The 27482-nt window shown below is 39.8% G+C and overlaps 2 protein-coding genes and 1 long non-coding RNA gene across 5 annotated transcripts in view; 1 reads left to right on the top strand and 2 right to left on the bottom strand.

Moving 5' to 3' along the window:
• Ets96b (ETS variant transcription factor Ets96B) overlaps positions 1 to 24843 on the bottom strand; it is a 49530-nt gene extending 24687 nt beyond the window's left edge. The window contains exon 1 of the transcript XR_014436098.1: positions 24746 to 24843. The gene's annotated coding sequence lies outside the window, so the exon portion shown is untranslated. The remainder of the gene's footprint in view (positions 1 to 24745) is intronic.
• On the top strand, positions 9188 to 12495 carry LOC145963204 (E3 ubiquitin-protein ligase MARCHF2). The gene is made up of 6 exons (XM_083084920.1): positions 9188 to 9392; positions 9601 to 9765; positions 9901 to 10060; positions 10377 to 10551; positions 10903 to 11093; positions 11377 to 12495. Exons 1-6 carry the CDS (start codon positions 9335 to 9337, stop codon positions 11540 to 11542), a joined length of 915 nt encoding a protein of 304 aa, XP_082941046.1. The 5' UTR covers positions 9188 to 9334; the 3' UTR covers positions 11543 to 12495.
• Positions 24844 to 24865: 22 nt separating the features above from the next.
• The window catches only part of LOC145963208 (uncharacterized), a 29034-nt gene continuing 26417 nt past the window's right edge, over positions 24866 to 27482 (bottom strand). For all 3 annotated transcript variants that reach the window (XR_014436101.1, XR_014436100.1, XR_014436099.1), the window contains exon 3: positions 24866 to 24964. This is a non-coding gene — a long non-coding RNA (uncharacterized LOC145963208). The remainder of the gene's footprint in view (positions 24965 to 27482) is intronic.

Genomic DNA, 27482 nt, shown 5'->3' with positions numbered 1-27482 from the left:
TCAACATTAAAATTAAAATGCAGTACTATTATGTTACTCTGAAGGATATTATTCTTCTTGTTTGATAAGAATGCGAAATGACCAACAAAAATGTGAAAATAAACAATCTACGAAACTCCTCGCCACTGTCTCTTTTTCCTAGAATCACCAAACCACTTTTAAATTTAAATGCAAAGGGTAGACGACGGTCGCAAGGTCCTCCATCGTCTAGCGACCGAGTTGTCGCGATTAATGTCGCTCTTTTTCTTCGACTAAGTGAAAAGCTTCTTATAGAGAACTAGGATGCGGAAAAAGTACGCGATTTTCCAGTCGCGAGACATGAATTCTTTGAGAATTTGATTCGTTAGACCTCTATCGAGATACAATCATTTTTTAAAGCAATCATATGGCCTTAAGAATTATGTTAATGATACAAAGTTACAACTTTCTTCCACGTGTAAAAGATGTTGAATATTTTAAGTAAAGTTGTCGCAAACATATCAGCCTCTAATTTATGATTAATTATGAATGTCGTGAACCTCCTACAATTTATGGATCCACAATTTTTATCAAAATGGAAACAATATCATAATCTGGGATAATATTTCTTCAAATTAAATTAGAGTCTCGCTATTTTAAGTGTCTTACTTAATCGAGCGTACATTACGTAATGAGCTTTCTTTATTACGCATGCAAGCGTTATTTTTAACGCGCTTCACAAAATGTCATGTGCGCACGGACGCACTCGCTCACGCACGCCCGAGGGTACGTTCTAAATCCGCGTACCGTGTAAATCATCGCGCTCACGCACGTGCATGCGAGAGCACCCGACCGCTCACGTGCCACGACCGGCTGCGCCGTGCATGAGAGCTCCTCGACCTGGACTTTTGATCGTTTTTTCACGGTTTTTCTCCATGCCTATCCACGGCATTTCTTTATCACGCGCATCTGCATGCTTGCATTAAAAAGTCGACGATCATTACGCATTACTCTCCCGTTATTATCGCCATCGACAATCATTAATCATATTGTTCGATCATTAATTAAATAAACTCGACTGAATAGCAAAAGCAATCGAATGTTAAAAGATCTCTCTTGCCTAACGAGAAAATTTTTTCTCTTCTCTGAAGAGAAAAAATTGCTCCGAGTAAAACGACGAGGAAAATAATCCAAGTTGAAGTTAAGCTAGCAACTAGAACAACCTGTATTTTGCAATTGCAATTACACTATAATGCGGTGGAATATCACGTTCCGCGATTTTTCCAACTAGTGACGAACCTCGCCTCGGGTGCGTAACGCGTTTCTCGATGCGAAACAGAATGCAGGGATCAACTATGGGGAAGAGAGCGAGAGAGAGAGAGAGAGATAAGTACGACGAGATATGCCCGGAACGATCTTCCGACAAGCACGGTACGAGAAGGAACTACTGCCTGGAAGGGTAGAGAAGGCGCGTGGCCGCGGGCACGCACGTGCGTGAGCACGATGATTTACGCGGACGCGAATTTAGACCGGTTAATGTGTACGCGACCAACCCCTGGCCGCGCCGCTGGAAGAAACGGCGGATTAGTCGCGCGTTTCCCTCGCCGGCTTCGCTATACTTATCGGCGCGAGAATGCACGCGCGTGCAGAACGCGATGCAAACTACTGAGAAATGTGTTTCGGCATTTATTTTAAAGACGCGAGTGCAGTTGCGAAACCTGCGCAACAAAATTATGCATTTTCTTGTTCCTTTTTTTCATCTCTAATACATTCGAATTGATTTTTTTATTTTATTTCTGATACAATTGGTTACTTTTGATTAATTTTTTTCTTCAACAAACTGACTGAATATTAATTATAATTTAAATAAGTTGACTATTTGACGATTTAACATAGATTTTAATTATTATTGTTTATTTTAAACAACTATATAGACGATATTTATGAACAAATTTAAAAAATGGTAAGATTTAGATGGTTTAAAAAAAATTTTAATTCTATTTTTTGGCAAAAAGACTATGTTTAAAAAATCTTTTCAAGACACATATTTTAAAATTTTATACATCTCGAAAAATAATCCATTTTAAAAGACAAAAGAATTAATAATTTGACCATTTTAAATGTTCCATCTCTCTTAAATACTTTACAAGAGGAATCGGACGTGCTGTAACAAACACGAAATTTTTCTATAATCTCATTAAAAAAAAATAGCGTTAAATCTAAATTAACTCGTTACTGTTTATGCAAATCGTACAAAAGAAATCTCGCACTTTACATTTTTAATTTATATCATTTCTCGTTGAACTTGCCGAGTTATTTGCTCGTTGGAAACGAAATGGGTACCGTAATTTAAACTGACACAAATGCAAGATTGCGCGACGAGTCGTTCTCGCATTTACGAAAGGCTTTAAATTCAGCGCACAAAGCAACTACTGAACTCGTATCGTTCCTCTCGCGATCCCTCCCATCTTCCCTCCGCCCTCGTGCTTAAAGGACGAAAACGACGAGGCGGAGAGGACAGTCGACGCATAGAATGTAATGGAATTCAAGAGGCGCAAGAGCGGATCTCTGTCGCTTGGAGGAGAAGGATGAGCGGTCTTTGACTTTTGTAAAAACGACCGTAAATAAATTAAATCCGACACCACGTCATTGGAAGATACGACTATGGCGACTCTCTTCCGCAATGATCCAGCCTGTAAAACGCGAGTCCCGTCACGACAAAGATGATACGAGCGATATCTATGTTATCTTGGTCGAAGGAAGATGAGGGAAAAAATAGAAAAAAATATAGGAGCGAGTTTTTTATCGGCCAAGACGGCTATTCCTCCTCTTTCCGACAGCTTTCCAACGAGTATTATGAGACACCGGTAGCTCGCCAAGAAGCCGAGAGGATACATAATTACGAGGAGGAATTGCGGAGGAGGAATTTTCATGTTACGACAAACCGTCCGCGTCTAGAGGGAACCCTTTATTACGGCCATTAGATTTAATGCTAGGAAGCGACGCGTCGCGCTCCTGCGGGGCATCCTTCTACGCGAGCGTTGGACTTTGCGGCCGTTAAGCAAGGCTGTGTCATATAATGCCACGAGATGAATCCTCTCGATCGGAAAGATAATAAAATTAACTTTTATTAACGTAATGTATCTCGTTAAATGGGATTCGTGTAGCGACACGGGAACCTCCCCGTCATTAGGGAGATTCTTCTCCCGAGCCTGCAATTTAGATAAACGGATAGATAGGATTCTTTCCGATGTCTTTGGATTGGTTACCGTCGTCGAACAAAAAGATAATGAGTAAAATTGATTATATATAAATTTAACCGAATAAAAGATAATAATCCCATCTATTTATACCAAATAATTTCTACCATGGAGTTTAATTATTTTGCGTACAGTACAATATATGTATATCGTGTGCGACTAAAATAGACGACTGTCTTGAGAGTCGGTTCTCATCAGCATCTATAAATGCGGTAGATGCGCGTGTCATCGTCTGGCTACGCCGATGCACTCGCTCGTAACAAAACAACGATATCGATAAAATGTAATATCGTGAGTATGCGTTTAGAAACAGGCGATAAACCCCGCCTTAATATTAGACACGAAAACATAAAAAAGACCGACGAATTCTACGAGATATTCCAAATGTTAAATTCTTGTAATAAATGTTATATTCTTTAAAAAAAAATCTAGGCAAAAAATGTAGATTTGATTTTAAGATTAAATCAACTACTTTTCTTTCTCTTCTTTTTAAAAATTTAATGTATCTTCAATTTTGAATGGAACATTATAATGCAAAAATTGAAATTGTCATCTCTTGCGGTATCTTGCGGACTTGGGTGTCTTTGATCGAGAAAAGGGCACGACACCCGAAATAACATCCGCGCTGGAAGAGTGCGCGACAGTTACAAAACTGACTGGTATCCCCTTTATATTAAATCTCGCGAACGCAGACAACAAACGTCGCGCTAATAATGCCCGCGCGCCCGTGTGTGTATTTAACGTCTCGTCGCATTTGTGCGCGCTCGCTACGATACCGCAAATAGAACCGCCGGAGGAGACGTCCAACTGTCTGGTGCACTCGCAAAAATAGGATTGTGTCGCCCCGTGTATCGCTCCAAAACGTTACGCGACAAAACCGCGGCGAATCGAGGTTACGAGACGAAAGCGAGATGATTGTTTTTACAATAACGATGAGAGAGAGACAGAGAAAGAGAGAGTGCAAAACCACCATTTTCAATTACAATATCCATCAATCGGCGAATGCAAGTATCTCACTTACTACACCTTACAAACGAACTTTACCGCTATTAATTTACGCACATTCGTAGCATTAATCTTTGGAAAAATCTTGGCGCGCGAATATTCCTCAATTTTATCAATCTTTAATAATAACGCGGACCGCGTTAATTATAGCAATTATTGCAATATGACCATGAAGATTATTAATTATAAAGTATAAGCGTGAGCCGTATAACGGGTAAAGTAATTAAAAAATAATTGCGCGCGAGCATTGCTCCGATCTCCAAAGTAAACATTCCAAACGCTTACGTAAGCGCAATACGGTCAGCGTTGCAGCGGCAACGCTCTCGTCGTCTTTCGCGTCGCTCGAGACTGCGATGAAACGGGACGACGGTAGAAACGACGGCGTCGCCCTTTACGAGCGAGGTGGCCTTTTTGCCGTCTGTGTTTGCTTTCGACGCGTAAACGGCGCGAGGGTGGCATTTGTCCACCAGACACGATGTGTTCGCCAGGCTCGCGAATAATCCGAGACGTTCCCAAGAGGAATCGCGCCGATCGACGGGCGTGTCTTCCTCGCCTCGGTTCCCTTTCTTTTTTCTTGCGTACGTGACGGCACGCGTGAAGAAAATCGATAAATCTCGCGCCACAATGACGTTTGACAAACAAGGGGAGAGACACGAGACTTTTTTTTTTTTTTTTTTACGAGAATCGATTTAAAAATCGAGCTTCCCCATCTTATTAATTCGATAGCGCGCGATAACTTTTAAGTTGATTCACGGCCTCCATTCTTATTAAATTCGGTGATTCCGAGCTATTATATGTTTTATAGCTTGGGACCGCTCAGAGGGCGGTCTCGCTTCCTCCGATGCGGATCTACGCGCGATATCCCTTACGATCGCATCGTAGGCACGTTATAATCTAAGCTGGCCGATTGTGGAACGGACGCGACGATCGCGTTGTAAACACGAGGATCACGTAGAGCGAGCGCCGTCGTTAATACTTAAAGGGCCTGTGCGGGTCACGCGGAGGTGCGCTTCCTGTGAACGCTCGCGTTCGCCGTTCCGTGTACTAACGAGTGTTTGTCGTGTAACCAGGAACCAGCGTACGGGTATACGTGTAATGTAACACGCCTTATTATGTCGATGCTTTGCGGAAGAACGTAGACTAGACTTTTAATTTCCGATTATCTTAAATTCGCGGTCAAGAGTTATCGATTAAATAAGTCTTTTTAATTAGAAAAAATAAAGTAGTTGGAGACACATTTCGACATGCGAAAGAAATCCTCTCGACATTTTTATAATTTAGCGACACTGCGAAATCACGAAAATAACTATTGACTCGAGAAAAAATGAGTATAATATGATCATATGTAAATAATGTACATAATTATGTTAGATGTGAAAAGATTCGATGACGTATATAATTTTATATAACTATATATAATAATATCCGAAATTTGTGACGCGATATGATCTTATCTTTATATAATCATATTTGACCAGATCTGAAACTTTGAATATTATTATATATGATTATATATAATACTTATATATATCTTATAATAATTATATGTAATCTTATATAAATTACACAAGTCCATTTTTTCTCGGAGAGGTAATGTTTTTATCGTGACAATATAAACAAATTCAAAATTGAGTACAATGTTGTGAAAAATATCAAAAAACAAATTTATATTTTATATAATCAATCCTTTGCATATTTAAAATAAACTATTGAAAAACTTATAGGTATTATCTAGAGATAAAATATTCAATTTATAAAATAAAATAACAATCAATTAAATCAGAATTACTATTTTTATATCAACACACGTCGAAATGTTTTTAAATTACGTTAATTATAAAAATCTCTTCAGCCTCTATCTCTCGAAAAATCCTCGGTAATATTTGTTCGAGATAACGGTCGATGAAAGACGAAGCTTTTTCCAGTTTCTCTGGAAGATCTTGCCGTTTCGATGCCGCGCGAGCAACACGACAAAATGTCTCAAGGTATTCTTCTTTCTGCTCCTTTCGCCTCTATTTCTTCTCCATCGGACACGTCGGCTATTCCTGGGGTTCGAGGTGGAGGCAAAAGGCGCGTGTCCTCGATGAGTCGCGAAAAGGTGACAGGTGTAGAGTGCTTCTATAAATTGCAATCTTAAAAGAAAGAGGGAACGAGAAGACGAAGGTTGTGAGAGGGAACGAGAAAGTGGGAAGAAATTGCAAAGTGACCCTTGGGCTGCTATCTTTAGCTTGTTTCTGGGCCCTAATGTCGCTCTCCCTTTAAAACACGTGCAATAGTAAGACGTCGCTTCTGCATTCGCAAATTAATGTTTGAACGCTTGCGCTCGACACGAGCGTCAAATTTAAAGGCATAAAAAATATATATTTTAAGAGAAGAATTTTAAGAAAAAATTGATGCATTCCAACATTCGTACAAAAGACAGAAGATTTTTGTTTCTCTCGCGGGAAATGCAAAGACTCTTGCAACGAGACACTCTAGTAACGTGCGCATAAACGGATTGATACTCGTGTGCGTTCGAGAGGTTAAGGTTTCTGGAATACCTCGTAACTCAATGAATTCTCGTTGGCACCAGGTTGGAATCACGCGAGTGTATCGATTATGAATGAGCCTCCAGATCCATTCATTTTGAACGTGACCCAGCGCCTAGGTCCATCCCCGGCTCATCTAGCTGCCCGGTCACTTTCATTCTGCGACACTCGTCTTTCCTCAAGCCGCTGTTGCGACTTTGAAATATGCGATGAACGAGAGAGAGGCGTTAAACTCGATCCATGAAAATAAATATATCATATTCAATATCGAATAGCGCATGTATAAAATAAATGTTACTTAACCATCGTCTCTCGAATAGGTCAAGTGCTCGTATATCCGTCATATTTTCATCATAAATTTTCAAAGAGATTTAACATAGTTTTCCTACATATACATCGCCTTGTTGGATTCAAACAACAGATAGTTGATAATAAATTATCGTAAGTAAATAAGATATAAAAAGACGCGATGGTATTTCTCACGAGGTCTCGATCGCGACCTAAGTAAACTATTTGCTCTCGTTGCTTCTGGCAGGAGAGAAGATTAACATCGCGCGCTGCGGATATCCAACCGTGCGTGGAGTCCACTACCGCTGTGGACCCCTTTTGCCTGCTCCCCCCCTTCGTTACCGCGCCCCGTTCGCGGACCCTCTGACGACCGCAACTATTTCCAGACGCGTTTAATTAATCTTGAACCAAAAACGTCGAGTGAGAAAATGGCGGACGGACGGTCGGTTAGGCTCGGGCATCGGCCACCTGGCAGAAATAGCAGCCATGGAGACGCGGACTTGACGTTTCGTCCGCATACGTGAGCGTGAGAGAAACGAGGCGATAAAGTGACGAAGGAGAGAAATAGAGAGAAAGAGAGAGGTGAAAATCAACGGAAGGAATAAACGGAGTAAATTTGGCACCTGTCAACCGCTATCTCGTCACCGACGTTTTCGACTTTCTCGAAACGAGCTGATTCGAGCAACCTAATCTCTTGACGCGTATCCTCGATAATTTCGATATTATCATAATTCATAATCTGCCTAATAATATGCATTTATAAGAAATTCTATCAGTAATTAATGAATAACTTGTCATACTTTCAACACCTATAAATCTTCATCTATCTTATATTATGTTGTTTCCGACGATAAATCTTATTTCGCTAAAATTATCGTCGATAGGAGTATATTTAAGTTGAAGGGTTCACTCTGAATCGAAATGTTTCCCTCTCTCTTTCCAGCCATTATTTTGCGAGAGCTTGCCAGGTAGAGTAGCGCGCGAGAGATTTCCTCTCTTAATTCGCCAGGTCAACGGATATCCGCAAAACGCAGGTTCCGAAAAGTAGCCGACTCGCCGCTAATAATAACCAGTCCAGTCCCCCGTATCGCGTATACAGGCCGGATTTATATTTCGCGTGGTACCGGAAACCGATTCCGAAATATCTCGCGTGCGCGCGCGGAAGTATTAAAAAAAAAAAATAATCCACCGGTCCACTCTCGGTCGGCGTCGAAATCTCCGCCCACGAAGAACGTGTCCGCGGCCAAAAACACGGGATCGGTTTCGTTTGGAACGAAACGAAACGGTGGTTGTGACTGATCAGGCTTCCCGTGGATATACATCGGATACGTGCATTTCCGGTGGTGGAAAAAATTTCTAGCGAGAGAGGGAAGGGCCCAAATCATTAATAAGCTTCCACGTCCCTCGCGTCTCACGTCAGGGAAGGATTAATGTTGTCGCGATATTATCCTTTGCTTCGTTAAAACGGACAAAGTGAATCTGCGACTTTTCTTAAGCTTAAGAAATAGCTATTAATCACGATATATAATAATGTACAAAGATTAAAAAATTGGTCGATTCGAGAGATTCTATCGATATAAATCACATCGATTTGCTATCGTTTCATTGTGAATTTAATTGCCTGGGTTACTAGAAACGAGATTATTCTATCGCGCCGCGTATCTCGCGGCTAGGAAAAAAGAATTAACGCGTATGAAAAATAAGAATGAACGCAAGTGTATCTGGCAGCATTTAATCTCACGTGTGAGTGGCGTACGACGAGATAAGCCGTTTCGGTGCGGTTGCAAGGAACGCGAGACGATAAGAACGACCGATAAGGATGCGAGCGCACCTTGTCTTCTTCCCTCGAGGATAGTTACCCGCGCGTTGTTGTTGTTTTCAATGGAGCCTGCCATCATGAAATTTCGTATCGTCTTCAACATCAAAGCTCAGCTCTCACCATCGCCATACATTTTTCGCGCGCTTAATAGCAACTACTTATAAATTTGCAACGCAAAATATTGTTATCTTTCAAGAAACTTACAATATTATTCAATCAGATTAAATTTAATTTATTCGTCATTTTTTTTTTTTAATTAGCATTTTGTAATTTTAAAGTTGGTATTCAATTTTTAGAATTCTGATGTAATTATATTTGATTTACTAATCGATTGTTTGAGAAAGAATCGATTAGTGCACCGATATGACTTGATAACATCTTGATGACAGCATTTGTCTATTGCGGGGAAATTTTGAAGAAAAATTTTCAATTTCGTCTGAAAGCGCGTATACCAAAATGCGCGCAAAACATTTTTGATGTCACACGTCGAAGATGAAGAATCTGAAAATGGCAGCGGACATACAAACGACATAGGTTAGCGTCACTCTTTTTCTTATCGGGCAAACATCTGACATTTTTAAAATTAATACATTTAGATTAGCATACAATCTCTGAATTTATCAAAATAATTTTAATCTATTTTAATAGAACTTTTTTAAAAATTATGTTCTTCTATCGCTCCATTTTCCAAAATGAAATTTATACATTATATTTAATATATATTTGCATTGATATTTGCTAGGGGCAAACAAACTTGTTAAATCTGTCGCGAAAGCAAGCTCGAGAAATATCATCAACGAAGAAACCCGAATAACAAACTCTACATTGGATAACGCGGAATCTAAATTTAATCCCGAAATAGATAAAAAAAATGAGAAACATTCCGATACGAAATCACGAGATAAAGGTATGTTTCACATGAATCTGTCTTTGTTTTTAGAAAAACTAATTACATTGCAATCCATTTTAACGCCATATCTATGAAATATGATTCCGAAATAAGTAAGATTCCGTTCGTGATATACAAATAAAATAATTTTAGATGCGTGCATTGTCTCCGGCGATATTTGTAGAATCTGTCATATGGGCGGATATACCCCAATCGCGGAAAATCATTCGTCGTGCGATTTGCAAAGTCAGACTGATCGGACACTGACATCGTCAAACTTGACCCATCTCGGTCCTTTGATCTCGGCTTGCAAGTGAGTTTTCGGCTTATTATAGAAAGCTAAATATTATTCTACGAATGAAAATTAAGGAGAAGAAAGATTAATAGAGCTTCATAAATCTCTGACTTTAAACTATGTATGCAAATAATTTGTAATTAAAAAAAACAATCGAGCCATAAATTTTCTCGAGTCGATAATGTATCGATTATATAAATCATTGAAGATTAAAAACAACGAGAATAGATCGTGCGTTATTCAAGGATGATTTTTCATATCTCGGGAAAAACGTCTTAAAAAGATTTCTTTTTTTCGGCCCTCATCGTGATATTTTCTCTAAATAATACGATAGATGCCGGGGTACAGTCGCTCTGGTGCATACCGAGTGCCTCGAGAGATGGCTGACCGAATCCGGTCGCGCGAGATGCGAGCTCTGCGGCTACAGGTACGCGACCAAGAGGGTACGTCGTTACAGCCTTTTTCGAAGCGTCGTAATATGGTTCCACACCGTAATAGCCACTCGACAGGTGAGTTAACTCACGCGTTGCCCTCCTCTTTCATTCTGCATTCGAGCTTCGAGTCGGATTTGAATACGCCTCCTTAGACTCACGTAATATAAATGTTGTTAATGTATATATACATTGAATGTACCGCATTACTTATCTTTAAATCGCGAAAGTAATATGGTAAAAGAGATATCGTAAAGCCATAAAACATTGAATATTATCGTTGTATCAATATACATGGCGCATCGTGAAAAATTGTAATCATGTTACAAGCCGAGCCTACAAGATGTTGTGGAATATCGCGACATATATTATAATTAGACTTTTAATTATCCCGACAATTCATCTTGTTATTTAATACGTTCTTTCAAGATGTTACTCGATATCGGGTACTTGGCAATGACCACGCCTGTGGCTGCGTTTTCCTGCTACGTATGCGTCTTGGCCTTGAAGACATTGCTGCGAAACGGCTTTTACGAGATACCGTGGATGATAGTCGCCATGTTACCAACCTGCTTATTGACGCTGATAGCTTATTGGCGATGGATAATTACGTTAGGGAGGTACGCTGTTAAACTCAAGTCGCTCGTGCGCCACGTCTGTGCACGGATGAAAATGCTGTCGTTAATGGAAAATGAGTTAATTAAGATATTATGTGCAAAAGGCGCGATTATAAGATTATTAAAGTTTGGCGAGCTACGCATGAAAGTGCACGTTTCGTAATATCGATTATTGAAAAAATGATTAGAGAGTATTTCTAGCCGCGCGTCGTTAGAGGGACGAACGTAAACGTTGACGTCAATCATAAAATTATGCAAATTGTGTGCACTTTCTCTCATATTACAGATTACACGGTCATCGATGGAGGCGCTATTGGAGAAGTAACTTTGTGATTCGTTTGATTCCTGATAACAACGTCGAGGACAGTATCGATCTGCGAGAACAATCGAGCGATCATTTCGACGCGGAGGATTTCGAATGGAGGATCGAGGAGATCGAAGAGTTTGCGTGACTTTTGCGTACTCGACCGCGCAATCGACGCGCAATCGTCACGGTTAATTGCGACAATCGTTTTCTATTTCTATTCGCGTCTCTTTGTCGGAACCTTCATACAGCTGCATGATATTTAATTGCATTTTATTAACTCGACATTTCAATTAAAACTCATTGTCGCGTAACAAAGACGATTCGCCGCATCAGGAGCAAATTAAGATGCGTCCAGTCCAAAGCTTTCCGGAGATACACGAGATTTGGTGCCTGGATTTTGTAGTATTATTTTCAAGTACTCTGTCTTCTCTTTTACAATTCTCTCAGTATTTGATTAAAATAGCTCAAAGATTATTGAAATTTTAATTTTGCTTAAAAAAAAAACTACATTTTTTTTCAAAAGACGATTAAAAGCAAGCCACGCCAAGGCATGCCACGCCTTTATGTTTCTAATAATCAAGTAGACGCGTCATCAATTCATTTTCCGCGTATGTAAGATGACAGACATCTTTACGATGTAAAGAATATGAATGCGAGGTAAAAGTTGACGTACTTGACAGCAGAGAAGAACCTGTCGACCGAATAAACCTGTTGCTTTCGAGCCGCGCGGAATCCTGTTGCATATCATTTTTATTTTATCGAAAGTAATTACTCGCAATTTTTATTATTATTTATGTATGCTATAATATTATATATGCCGCTTGTACAAAAAAAAAAAGATTAAATTTATTAATCGACATGTTCCCTTTGCTCGCCTACGTATCGTGAGATCTTGGAACTGAACTTGTGAATCATCAACGGCATTGCAGTTCCATCGTGATAACACCGTTTACGTGCCCTCGTCTCACGCTGCATTATCATATAAAAATATATCGGTAAGTCACCTTCAATTTGTCCGTTATTGATTCGCTGCAATTTATCCACATTATCTTAGCAAGATTAAAATTATACTCGGATGTATCAGGATTAATAAGTAAATTTGAGATATCTTATATATCGATTTTCTTTTTATAGACAATCAATACACAAACTTGATTTTTAAATAAAGAGACTCCGATTTGTATCGACTAAAGTCAATATCCATTAATCGGTTCAAGAATTTCGTTAAAAGCCCTGTATGAAACGACAAAAAAGGCGAGTCCCTTCTTCACGAAATATTCAAATAAAATAAGCGCGACGAATATTATCATCCCGTCGTAATTGACGCATTAAATGATTATCGAGAAAGAGTACGGCATTAATAACGATCGGCATCGATTCGCGCTTTAATCGAATCCGTCGGAAGATTTTGAACCGCAACACTTAAAATCGGTCAATCTTCATCGACTGCTCGAATGCTTATCCGCTAACGAGCCGGCTCTTCTTCCGCTCATTGACTTAAGTCGAACGATTTAATTAAGCGCGCGATGCTGACCAATAATTTCATACCTCTTTTTATTTCGAAGGGATCCGATGTATTCGCTGCGCGGAATTTCTCTTTTTTTAAAAATAAAATTCTCGATTAACGCCGGTAGTTTCCCGATTCTCGATTATCGATGATGGCTTAGCGCAATAAGGCCGATAATGGACCGCAACAATCGCGCAAATCGATTTCATTTAAAACTGAATCTAGGTGGTTAGGTAAGTTAGTTTTCAGCCGAGGATAATTGATAAAAGCCGCGATACGTCGTATTCCTATTAATTTCCTATTAATACGCAAGATTCTAATCAACTTGCGATAATGAGAACCGCTGTTCGAATCTCTAGGACAACCTGCTGCATGTGGTTTACATTTTAATGCGGGATAATAACCGGCATCGTCGTCCGTGATGCATGACGGAGTAATTACACTCGTCCAAGTTTTGCGCTTCTCGCTCGAGATGTGACAAAGATTCTCATGTACACATAAGAAAGCGAGCAAATTTCTTTAGCGATATCTAATTAAATTCTCGAGGTAGAATTCATTTTGTAACAATATAATTGTTTAGATTATCATCTCCATTTTGATTACTTCTCCTTCATCATTTTCGTCCTTGACTTGCTGCAATCGTCGAAACTCGCCATCTATTTGAGACGACTTTTCGCCACGACGGCAAAGAGTCGAGGAAGAAATGAATCTTTTATGCGGCTACATCCCTGCAGATGCATCCGGTTCCTTCTTCAGATCCTATGGGGCGATGCGCCTCGTGTCTCGCTCCTAGATATACGGAAATAAAAAAAAAAAGAGACGAAAAGGATACCGCCAACAAGAGCAGGGCGTCACGGTGAATCCCCCACCTCCTCCCTTTCCCGTGGCAAAAAGTAATATTTATGCGGCGGATATTTGTCTCGTTGACAGACGCTTTTCTCACCGATGAATTTACCGTGGATCTCTTAAATTTCGATCCACGCGAAATATATAGGAATGTAACGAAAAAATATTGATTCTAAGTCGAAAGATTCGATCTATATATATAGAGTTGTAAATGTTAATAGAGTTGCTTTATAAAATTATACTAGTTACATTACTTGTCCATTACACAACAATATATATCGATATATCTTTTTGTGACAAAAATGAACTTGAACACTCTTTATCTATTGAGAAACTGTCATACGAATTTTTTGCTCCCAATTTGTTAAAACTGATCTCTCGTTCAAATAAATTGCAAATCGTTTGATACTTGAAAGAATTGAGAAGTTTAAACTTAATTGTTGAAGGACTTGAAAACGTTGATTGAGTCGTAAATGATCCTGCGCTGTTAAAGATACAATAATCTCAGAGGCCGGCTGCGGTAATTTATTCGTCGTGAAAAGAAAACTGATAAATGGCAATATAAAATCACAAATGCATAAGTCAAGTTTAAGTGCATTACGTCTCTAATTATCTGTGTGATAATAAGGAGAAAAAAAAGCGTGGTAGGCAATGCGCGAATAGTGTTGCTAATTGTTCTTTCTCTCTTTCTCTCTCTCTCTTGATAAAAAACATTATCTCGAAACACGTCGCGTAATTGCAATCCCGATTTATCGGCGCTCGTTTACGAATTCTTTAGAGCTGTTGGCTGATTATAAAACGGAGAATATGAACTCGTAACTATGGCACTTGCCTTCTTGATATCCTATTCCAATTCGAATATCGTTTCAACTACGCTCAACGCTCTCTCTTCATTAGACCCTCTCATTATGTAACGTAAAAACAACGAGTTTTTGTCGGAGCTTACACTACATTCCCAGTAGCATTCCATAGAACAAACTATAAATTTATCAAGGCATTTTTTTCAAATCCGAAACACCCCATACGCCTCGATATTGATGATCTGTCCAGTTGCATTCCTCGTGATCATCTTTCAGCCGCGGACACGGTAAACGATGCGCTAGACATTTCCACTGATAAAATTTATAGACGCTGATAAAGAGAAGGCCTAATCACGTTCCTGCGGTCATTAAAGCCGCCTAACGATTTAGTACGCACGAGCCAATAAATCCGAGCCCTCCTCGAATCGCGTTCTCCCTCTCTCTTTCTCTCTCTTTCGCGTGCATCCCCCTTGTTGATTTTATAATTAGATCACCACAAGCTTATATATGCGCGACGGTCTTCGTAGGAAGTGTTGTTAACATAATTACGGGAGATACAGTGTTGAAAATATGCCGCTCCTCGCTGCTTTTCGCAAGATGGTGAATTTATTCGAGCAACACGAGCATCATTATGCGCGAAATCAATTTACGCAAGCTTCAATAATTATAATTGGCATGTTTTGCATCTTGAAATTTTATTTAAATTTATTAGTTTGAGACGTAACGTAAAAGTTTAAAATTTCGGTAACTCCTTGAGGATATTTTACACAATTGATAACTCGAAATCATTCAAAGACCGAGCAATTAGCTCGATAGTATCACAGAGAAAAATGTGTATTGTATTCAAGTAAATATTATTTATTTCAAGTATATCATAAGTTTGTATATCCGCAAATATATCACAAGTTCACCACAAGCATCAAATTTAATTGAATATATTCTGAATTTTACTAAGTGCAGTAAATAAATTCTTCTTTTGAGTACATGATAAAGACAAGAATATATTCTTTGTTGAAGAAAACTATTACTTAAAAAAAGAAAAATAAGCTGAGTAATCGCTTTTCTTGGCAGTACAATGATATTTTTCTCTGTGTATCAACTTTCATCGCCGACATTTATCACCTCGATTTTTCTCGATCTTGTTTTAAAGGCTTGTCTGCGATTACAGATTTATGAAAGATAAAACCCTCTTTTTCGTCGATATATTGGCGCAAATGTAAAGTCTGACAAATCTTTATTGAATCACTGCGAGCACACATTTTAATTACTTAAATTTTAGAAAAGTCTTACAAAAGTTTTTTTTACATTTTTCTTAGCTTATGAAATTTATAAACGGATGACATTTTAGTCTTATGTAGAAAATACAATATTTGCCAGAGACACGGTATGTTTGCGACGATATGGATTAGCCCAACAAATGGTACGTCTCTATCTGTATATGACAGATAAATGATCGAAAGAGAGAGTCTTACGATCGTGAGCATCGGCGACCGGTTTAAGAGCATCTTCAATACCATCGACCATCGCGATTTCGATCGCGACGAGGTGCGAAGAAGGCCGTAGGAATATTTTGGCACAGCGCGGCGAGACTGAAAATCGAATTCTACGAGATAATAACGTATGTTAGCCGCGCGAACGAAGACGATGGAACTCTGCCAAGAGAAACACACCTTAATGCCCGTATTATATGCGCGCGTACACGAAGGAGCCGACGACGATCGAGGAGAGTCCGTTCGAGTTCCTTTTCACGCGGCACGAGCGTCGCGACGCGTTTCAGGAGAAACATAATATTTGACTAGACTGAATAATGTTTCATCGTGGCGCGAATTTGCAAGCTAAAACGAGCAACGAAAAACTCGACAGTTTGTCTAATATCTTAATCAATATATCGCGCATATATAATTTGCGGTATATAATTTTTATTTCGTAAATTTCAATTAAATTATTCTTATCGATTAAATACGTTAGCGAGCCGAATATATTTTTCTGCTTATAAGAGAAAATGATAAAGAGAAATTTTCTCTCTCGCTCGCGAAATGCATTCGAAACATTACCATGACTAAAATTTGGACCTGGGTTACTATGGGAATCCACAACGTAGGATTCTAATCACTAGACGATCACACGGTTACCGGAGGATCCAGGATTGATAACACGTTGTTGATCTTCCGCTACGATGATTCGCATGATCGCTCGAGCGAAGCGCTTCTGTCGTTATACGGCTTTGAGCGAACCGCACGTTCGCGAAAGAAGAATTCAAGCAACACACGTGTATTTCGTCTTGCTCATTAATATCGTGGAATTCGCGCGAGCCGCCCGGGGAATTGATTTACAGCTAGCTCCGATGATTTCCGCGATGCGAATAGCCGACGCAACAATGCGCGAGCGAGCGAATCACCGTCGTTTTCTGGTCTCGTTGCTTTGCCTTCGAACGAACCGCGAGCTTTTTGCCCCGCGAGCGGATTCCCTAGCAATTAGCGCGGTATAATACCGTCGAGGAAACGAGATTTTACGAGCCGACCGTTTTTGCGCTACTCTCGACGGGCGAAAATCGTCCGTCGTCGTCGTGTTTTATCGTTTTTGATTCAATGACGGCGTGCAAGTTTAGTAGCAGCCTGCTACCTAGGCGCGGGTAATGTCTGCCATTTGCGGGATGATAAATTGTGCAAGCGCGGAGGAATGTGCCCCGCGTATCATAAATTAGATATCGGAAAGCGCTGAAGGGCGGCTTTTCTCCCTCGTTTCATTACTAATTCTGGATTAGGAAAAAGGAATAACGCGATTCAAACACGTTTATCCGCGTCGTCTATTTTCAGCTAGGATCATATCGTCGCTTATCCGCATCGGATCCTTCTCGAGTCGGGACTCGATGCGGAAACGCGGTCACGTTCGCTCACGAGCCCGGAAGCTCGTTCCCGTAGGTGTCGCGTGTACGAGAAAGATAAAAAAGCGCCGGGATGGAAGGCGATATCCTTCGGCAACACCCCGGAAGTGTGAACCCGCCAGACGAGCGCGTCGAATCGACTCGCGGAACGTACAGATTCGTTCGCGTCCAGAATAGAACGTTTAGTTTACGTTTCCAACGCTTGTATGTAAATTAAGCGCGAAATCCGATCTTGATTTCACGAATGACGAATAAATATATCTCGGTAATGAAATTTCAATTAAATTACCAAGCAAGAGTAAAAATAATTTGGGGCAAATTAAAGAGAAATGCCTGAAAAACGAGCACGTGTCTCACAATTTAGCATTAAAATTGAATGGTTTACAGCTTTAGGATATTTTCGTACAAGTTTAAAAAAAATTGTCGACATAAATTGTCGAAGAGAACCAAACCGACGTTGCGGAGATCGCACGCGCGGTCCACGCGAGATTATCCAGGAGCGGCTTATCCGCGCGTGCTTGTACGTAACGTTTGTATGTATATGTGCACGCGTGCTATGTTATTATATTTTGTCGGCTGTGCCAGATGCCGAGCCCAGCCCTTGCCACTGGTTACTTCTGGTTTCATATTCCGGCGCGACGGTATTTTTGGAACGCGCTACGCCCGCTGGTGTATTTCGTTCTCGCGTGAGAAAAAAAGGAAGGGTTGAAAGAAAAAGGGGGGAAGTCGAATTTCTTACTGGGGACGCGTCGAGAAAGTAGCGTGCCACGAATATGCAAAAAGCCGGAGCCTGCATTTTGTAGCGAGTGCCATTATCGTTAGCGTATCGCAGACTTGTCGAATGATTATTTCGACATGATCGAGATGTATGTACAGTGTATATAAGTATTCTGTAATAATATATCGACAAAATATATTCAACCGTATTTTTAATTATTTTCTTATATTATTTCATTAATAATCCAAAAAAATATCGTATCAATTCAAATCAATGCAATTTTGTATTTAACATCTTGTTTCTAATGATGATTTCTTGTTTCTAATCTTGTAACTAACGAAACGAAACGTTTTTGAGAAGAAAAATTTATCTTATAAAAGTAAATCTCCTTAAAAAAATTGCCATTTTGCAATTACAATATTTTGTCAATATATTATCATCGATACAATAAAGGAGATAATCCGAGAACATTGCTTTCATGGCAGATTGTAATGCAAGATACTTCAATCTTTTATTGATCCGTTCAAATGGAAGAAAAGTCGACCACTCGATCGGCCCTTCGTCCAGGAACGATAGGCTCGACTTATTTGCATTGACAGCGCGTTTATATTGTGGCACGCGAAACAGTGACCACGTGTATGCTGCCGACAGACGAATGTAAACGCGAGACTGCAAACGAGAATCGGCCAGGCCAGAAAAAGCACGGCCTGACAAACGCGACACCGACAACGCTAGACTAGCGGATAAATTTGTTCCGATGTTGTCAAACAAGTCGCAAACTTTCGACGAGTATGTATTCTCGCTTGGGTTTTTATTAATCCACATTAATCGATAATAAACGACTAATCGCACTCCCTTGATATCGCGCCACGTCGAAGCTCGCTTCTCGTTCAAACTTTAAGCGCGTGACTTTGCGACCGATTCCAACGAGTGCCTCTTTCATCAAATTGTCGAGCGACGAGGGGAACGCGATGGAGGAAAAAAAATTGTATATAAAGACTCTTATAAATTTATTCGAGCGGCAGTTCTCCGACCGATTTCCACGATACCCGCATCTTCCGTCTCTCCAACGACATTTATTTATCTCGAGTACGCGCGGGCCTCATCGTCCAATTTGCGCTCTCGCGAATATCTCGTAACGTGGCCGGGGCACCATTTCGCTCGTTAATGCCGGTTACATCATGGGGAGACGTACCCATCGTCTAACCTCCTTTCGTAGCAGCCCCGATACGTGATAAAGGCTCGAGAGTAATTTTTACGCGGGGACAGATCGTGCCAGATGAATCGCGCGAGATTACGCAAACGTGTAATTATGCATCGTCGACGCGATCGAGGCGGACATAATTACAAATTTTATAGCGTTATCGGTGCCGCTCATCGATTAGCCGCCGTAGATTATGTTATAATTATTATTAGCAGCGTGTATTCTTGCAATTTGCCGGTAAATTATGTATCCTTTAAATATAATTCACGTCTCGCGGTGTAATGTATGCATTTCTAGCGGAATATATAATCGTGAGAATACGCGATATAGACTGTAAACATTGCAAGATGCGCGTTTAGAGGCTAAAGGGATAAAATTGCCTAAAATATCGCGACGCCTGATGCGATGTTTTGATGCGACGCGACGCGCGAATAAAATGTCGTAATCCCGCGGACGATAATAACTGTCGTTGAGCGCATTGGCGCGTATCTCTGCGAGAGAAGCGCGGGACATTATTCTATTCTCTCTAATGCGATCAAGCCGCGTACGAGTACGCGCCGATTGCCAATTGTTTCTCCATTTCAGGAAACTCTCGTATCCAGTCTGTACGGGGTCAAGGGTCGTCGACCTCGTGTCCAGAAAGCCCCGGGTACGTACGTGTCGCTGGTAGACGCTGGTCAGCGACGGTCATTATGTTAACTGGCAATCACGGTAATGCTGTCATCAGCGTCCGTACTAACGGCAATAACTATAATGCGGCCATTGTGGGCACTCCCGTGTAATCCGGGCGACTTTTCATTGACCACTACCGGGTGTATCCAGAGCGCGTTACGGAATTTACTTACCCAGAATCGATCGCGCGCACGCAAATTCAATGTTTTGAACTTGAATATGAAAAATCTGTCATCTCTCAAATTAATTGCGTAATTATCATTACCTAATTATTATTAAAAAAATGTTTGGAACGATAAAATAGTTTGAAAGATAATTCCGCCTAATATGCAGTCACCCTTCAGCTTTTGGCATTCGATGGAAATTTTCTTTACGATCCAAAATATTAACGCATCCTCCGAAACTTTCAAGCAAGAACATAGCAAAATCGGTGCAAAATGTATAGAAATGCACGCGGCAAACACTCACCGAGCCGATGACATTTGCGCTTCTCGCTCGATGCACGCCACGTCCGCGGCTTCCCCATCGCCATCATTATCACTCGCGCGATGCATCCCGCCGAGCTCTCCATAGGTCGCGTAACTGTTTTCCTTCTTTCGGCGGACATCGACAGGAGCGGGTGAGAAGACAAAAATACTGTTACTCGTCCGCCATTAGACAACGTTAGCGGGCGGGCGGGAGCCGTGGACGCGCGCGGCATAAAAGGCGCGATCGTGACGACGTGGGTTAATCGGCTCGACACCTGTAATTAGTTCACGTTAAGTCGCGGGCGATTCCTAACGATTACTAATGAGACGCCTAACGTGAAATCAATTTTCAAACGGCGTAGTTTTCTTTCGAAGAAAGTCTCTCCGATACAATTATTTCTTCCCCTTTGACGATCGTTTAAGAAATTGTTACATCGCGTTTCGTCGCTCCCGTTGCCCTCTCGCTTTTTTGATTCGCATGATGTTCTTTTTAGATGTGTGTGACGTCATTTCTCGCTAGAATAAATACGCGCCCGTTTGCGTGCGAAATTGTGCATTCGTCGACTTTCAATTTGGCATTTTAATCGCGCGATTATGGAATATCAAAATTATATCTTTTAAATCGCATTGCATTTGCAATACATTTGCTGGAGTTATTACAGCAAGGAAAACTATTTTTTAATATCATTTAAACCCAGATATTTTTAGTCGATAAAATTCGCGCGCTTTCAGGAGCCGGGGTAAGGGATTGTAACGAGAGGTGTGTTTCTAGCCGCGCTACCGTTGCCAAATAACGCACGCCGGACACGCGCGCGCGCGCGCGAGCGATAGAAAGGCACATCGCTTCCGGCAGTAGGACTGATCGCATCCGGTGATGGGCCGCGCGTATTACGTACGATCGCAACGTGTTACGAATAGCGGCGCAAACCTTTTAAAGCGACCACCGTCACGGCGGGAAGCGTCTTTACGACTGCATACGGGAGAAAGAGAGAAAAAGACAATTTTTCATTGTTATCTTAAACACGTTGACAATTTTATTGCACGACACTGATCGCCGATTTAACGACGAAAATTGAATAGAGACGTGAAATTTTTACTGACAAAGATTTCCCGGATTCACTCTCGATGCGAGTACAAATATTAATGCGTCGGATCGAGATCGATATCCGATTCGTGCCGTTGGCAATCATTCGAGACGATTAATCGTTTAATTGCTTAGATATTTACGCGCGGTGCGCGAAAATCTGAAGGTTACGAGCTTATTTCCATCCCGAAATACGATCGCGCGAGTCGCAGCTGCGACTGCTTTACAAGCTCGCTGCAAATAAAAGTACCGTGAGCGGAGGATTCTTCTGTCTGTCGTTTCGAGTAAATTGTTGCGATGCGAGAGTACAGCGTTTTAAACTATCGTTCCCACCCTGAAGTATGTAGCACGAGTCAAAATATAGCAGCATGTTTCGGTAATGCAATGCGCGCGTGTCGTCACGCTCACCCTCCGGTCAAATTAATCATCGTTAAGAGTTCCGCCAACGATGACGGTTCCTCGAACGTGTGGCGATGTGTTCTTGAATCGTAAATGAAATTGAGCAAGAATCCTAAATTCCAGCGACTCGACCATTTCGATTTTATTGCGGCCTGTATTACAAGGTGCACGAAGCATGTCAAACGATACAATGCAGATAGACGGAATAATCTATTCTGCCCCCTCCTCCCCCCTTTTTGGAATAATATTGCGTATATATTACAGCTTTATACCTCCTTGACTCTATTTCATATTAATAAATTTTTTATTATTAACTATGAACTAGTAAATCTTTGCGTGAAACTTGTTATCGCGATATATTTATGTGCGGTATACAGTTAATAAAAAGACTTATCGGTTTATCTATATTTCTCTTTACGAGTTTGAAAGGTACCATCCGTATCGAACGCGGCCAGTGTTCTTTTGTAATTTAAATATATCCTTCATAAATACGTTGAACCCGAAATCCTTGAGGATCCTAGAGAATTCTCCATGATTCTACCGAGACTTTACGCAAACGAAGAGAGCATTTCAGATATCATCCTCTCCTCTTTTCAAAAACAATTATTAAAATTAAATAAAGCAACGATCAATTTCATTCATTTTCTGCAAAAACATACTTTTACGCGCTGATTCGATTTTTCTAGGATCTACAAACAAAATAATATTTTAAATAAAATATTATTTTTTTTAATTATTGTAATTGGAATCATGATTATCATGATATGAGCGGTGAAATATCTGAATATTATTAAATTTGTGCAATTATTCTATTTATGTATTTCTCTCATGTAAAAGATATCTTTTTTACGCTTATGTATTATAAGAAATAAGCTATTAAATAATAGTTGCGTTTTTTTGTAAATTGGAGTTAAATAGATGATGGTTATATTTTTACAATAAATCCATTATTCTTACGGGAAAAGTAATATGCATTTCGAAAATTAATAACATCGCGTATTTATACTCGAAACATTATTTTCAATAATTTACATTTGAAATATGCCACTTTGCGATATCTCGTTCGCGCCGATGCTCGGAAATGGTCTCGATACACGCGGCCCGTGGCTTTCGCTCTTTCAGGTCTCCCGCGGTTCTCATCGTAAAAAGTTAAATTTAATCTTTCGCTACCACACACACCACCGCGCGGAGCCGCGAGGCTTTACGATTCCCTCCGGCCATTCGATTTAGCGCTTTACGAGCGTTCGGCGGTCGGCGCGATGCGGCGCGTTGGATCCGCCCTGCGGCCAGCCCGGTCTCTCCCGCGCGCCTTGCAAAAACGTAGACACCGCCGAATCGTTCCCTTTACCGATCCGCAAGAGCGATCCCTCTTTTTCTCACAGACTTCGCCAGGTCGCCCGAAGAATCGCTTCGTTATCGCGAAACATTGTCGACGGAGATTCGAACCAACACGTCGCGAATGCGAAATAAACCGGTTTCAAACGCATGTCAACCGAGCACTCGTCTTCTATAATCTTCGCCATGCACCTTCGTCGTATTATCTTCGATAGAGAGGTCTTCCCCGAAACGATCCGGATTTCGGTTACATGAGACATTGCGATATCTAGAAACGATACATCAGTCTCCATTGATTTATAACACGATCCCGAGCATGCACCATTGATAAAATAAATTGATGATTACTCTAAGTGCTATAGATATTCTATATCTATCTACTTCCAGCGTCCACTCTTTTTTTTTCACACGCATTATTTATTTATTTTTTGTCTCGACCTCCGCCCCTTCCATTCTCACATCTAATACATCTTCTTTTTAGCTATTTTCAGATCCCTTGTCTCATTATGTTTTGTACAATTTCTATGCTTTTTAAAAAAATAAATAGAACGGCATGCTAACGTGACCGTTACTAACGAAATTTATGGCCTAAATTACGGCAATCGTGCCGATACGCTATTATTATAACGTCCCGCAGGTCGCACGCGGGAAGGAAAACGATGAAATTATTTCAATAAAGCGTAATCGGAACCGGCATTTAGGACAGGCCCTTCTGATCGATGATACTTTGCATCCGATGATCAATCATTGGCAGGATAATGAGCATGAGAACCTTAAATTCCCCAACGTTCTTTTTTACAGATTTATAATAGTAAAAAACATATTTCAAATATAAACTTTTTTTCCATTGAAAATAATTATTTATTAAAAACATTAAAATTGAAATTGAAGCAATTTTAAATAATTGATAATTTTTTTTAAGATAGAGATTCTCATTAAAAAAATATTTAAAGTTTTCAAGTTTGCATTTAATTATGTATATTTCAAACGTTATTTTTATATTTTAAATGTTTTATATAATAATTTATATAATAATAGAGGAAAATAGAGCTAATGTAAATATTTTAATTTTCTAATTCAAATACTATTTTTTTGTTCCCTTATATATTTATCGTCGTCGTGATGTACTTTGTTAACATTTTTTTTTATTTCTATTCTCGCCATCCTCGTTTCTCTCCCTCTTTTTTTCTTCGCGATGTGCTTTTTGAGGAACGGAACGTCGCGTGTCAGTCTCATATTAATCGTATCTCGCATATTTCCGCGATTTTACGGTTCCATTTAACTATCGGTAAATACAATTGATAAATAAAGTAAATAATTATGCGAGAACAGATTCGATCGAGAATTAATTAACTCGGTGTTTCAGATTAACGAACAGACGGACGGGCGATTATTGGCAGAATAATATTTGGACAGAAAATATATTGCTCACCTCTACTCTCTGTTACAGCACCCTCCCTGTAGAAGCCAGACGTATTTTCGTCGCCTTACATTCCTACGCATCCCCTTCTCGACTCCTTCATCCTCTTCCTTTTGCTTCCACCCCCTGCCCTCCTCTCTTTTTCTGTTAGCTCGCGCTCTGCCTCTGACTCCCGTCGCTGTTCGCCGTTACGCTGTTAAACGAGCGGATCGTCAGTAGCTATCGGCGCATCTGGAAAGAATAAAGTACACGTTATATACGAAGGGGTAAGCGAGCGGCGTTGCAAGCCGGGCAACGTAGACTGCATAAGTAATAGAGCCCGAGGGAGGCGGCTATTCGCCAAGATTGCTCGCTAGAAAGAGAGAAGGACTCCAGAGAATCAAAAACCATTACTTTCTTCTTTCACGATGCTCGCTTTCAATATCGGTATCTTTGCGAGACACAATTTGTCGCGATTGACTCAAATTTTTCATACGAGCAAAAAGAACGTCGATTTGCAAAGTTTAATTCATTACCTGCATTAATTCAATCAAGAAATAGCATAGAGAAAAATTATATATATATATATATATATATATATGAAATTTACTTTTATTACACATAAAAGTTAACTTCATCAGGGAACCACAAACGACGTGTATCATGCGTGACGGAGATAAAATCGGATTTTATAAGCGGCTGCGTGAATTAACCGCCGCGAGATGCGCAATTACATCCAATTTTCGTTAATGACTGTATTTCGAACAACACCTTTTTGCATTATTATACATTATACAAGATATACAAGTTGTTTTGCCACACGCGTCAGCGAAACATTATTATTATCGTTGGCATAAATATATATGTTGATATTTTTTTATTTTTAATGCAGAAAAAGCTAAAATATCTAAGAAAATAATAATTATGCGTTTATCAATTATAATAACTTTTATACAGCTTTTGATCTCAATTTTGAAGATCCAACAGCTGATGCTCTTCAGGCACAAATATTAAAAATATATATTAATATCTTATTATTTTTAATAAAAAGAATAAGATTAATATAAAAGAAAAATAAATAATATGCATTTTAAATTTTCATTTTAAAACCGACGCTTGAAATGTTAAATTTTCTCATTTGATGGCGAGATTTAAATGTTTCTTTTCAATATACAATACATAGCAGCGCGAAATGTACATACAACGATGACAAAAGAGATAAAAAATAATCACCATGATTGCTAATAATTATCCAAAAATTGATTAATTATACATGTATAAATGATGTTGCGTATATATAAATCATAGTTTGTGTGCATTGTTAATTCGATAGATTCCTATCTCTACTGTGTAAAATATACAACAAAACAAATTTAAATTATTAAATCGAATCTTTATTCGATCAAGATAGTATGTTTCAACATTATTTTTGCTATGCTATTTTTATTAAATGAAATATTTTTATTCAATGGAACGCGTAATATTAGATGTCACCAAGTAAGCGTGATTTACGACAAATTACAGAAATAGAAAATCCGAGTCCAGAGTGATAAGGATTCTTAAAGTCTCAGGCCTCTCTCGGCAAATTAGAGCGATACGACTCGCAGAAGCGGACTCCAACAACTATCGTATATTAACGTCAAGAGACATAATGAGGCTTCACGGTGCACTTTGCCGATGCAAATCGTGGGTTACATCGATTTATGAGAGGCGGACAGTAATTTCCACCGTATTAGTCGCTACGCAGCGCGTTCTTTAGGCGGCCCCCTACATACGCCTTCGTAAAGAACGCAATGCGGCCGCTTTGTGTGTGTTTTAACCACAGCGCGGTAGAAAATCGCCTTAACGAGTGGAATTATGTTTCCGACTAGCGGGAGGAGAAACGAGCTACGAAGTAACGTAACACGCCAATTCCACGAATCGGATGCGCACGGATATCCGATTGCTTCGAAATTACATCTAGATGCTTTATTATACTAGACTTTTACTTTGTTACCGCGAAATAATCAATCAAATATGATCGTTTAAGAAAATAAACTCGGAGCGAATAAATATATCTGCGACACTCGAGAGTATATGACATATATTTCGCGATGCTTGTTTCCATGCATTATTCATGAATACTCCATCTTCCTTCGGGAAATGCGTCAGATAGTAATTAAGCTATTATCGAAGTATATTAAGGATAGATAAACGGAAATGGCGGTCATTAATAAGAAATTGTTTAAGTGGCGGTTACATCGGCCGCCATCCTTGATAACGAAAACAATTTAAAAAAGATTAAAAAAGATTTCGGCGAGAGAAGAAAATGTAACGGGAAATGTGTACAATTATTAAATTCAATTAAATTAAATAAAATCCACAGCCTGTGACAAACAACTGTTTATCCGTGCTAATTGATAAACGATGGTGCTAATCGATTACGGCGGAGTAAATAACGAATCAAAGATGTATATCGATCGGTTCTCTTTTGTTGCAAGTTTTTCCTTCACGCGGATGCACCTGCAATTATTTCGCTAAATGCACTCGTATTAATGCGAGCAACGCGTTGCAGAGAATTATGTTAATCGGATGACCGAAGGAAGTTGTTTACTTCTTAAAGACACGATCGAAAACGCTTTGTAAAGCGATATCGCGGGCAATATCGTGAGAATCTTATGGCGATAATAAGCCGATAAAATATATTTCGCGCGTCGCGAATAATCCGATCTTGTAACCGATCCCCAACCTGATGCGAGTCTCCGCGATGAGAATCGTAACAACCTCCGCA

Source organism: Camponotus vicinus, unplaced genomic scaffold (genome assembly GCF_025532165.1).
Source record: "Camponotus vicinus isolate PSW18456_S1 unplaced genomic scaffold, iyCamVici1.0 SCAF_12, whole genome shotgun sequence".
Lineage (NCBI taxonomy): Eukaryota > Metazoa > Arthropoda > Insecta > Hymenoptera > Formicidae > Camponotus > Camponotus vicinus.
This window is presented reverse-complemented; position numbering and strand designations above follow the sequence as displayed.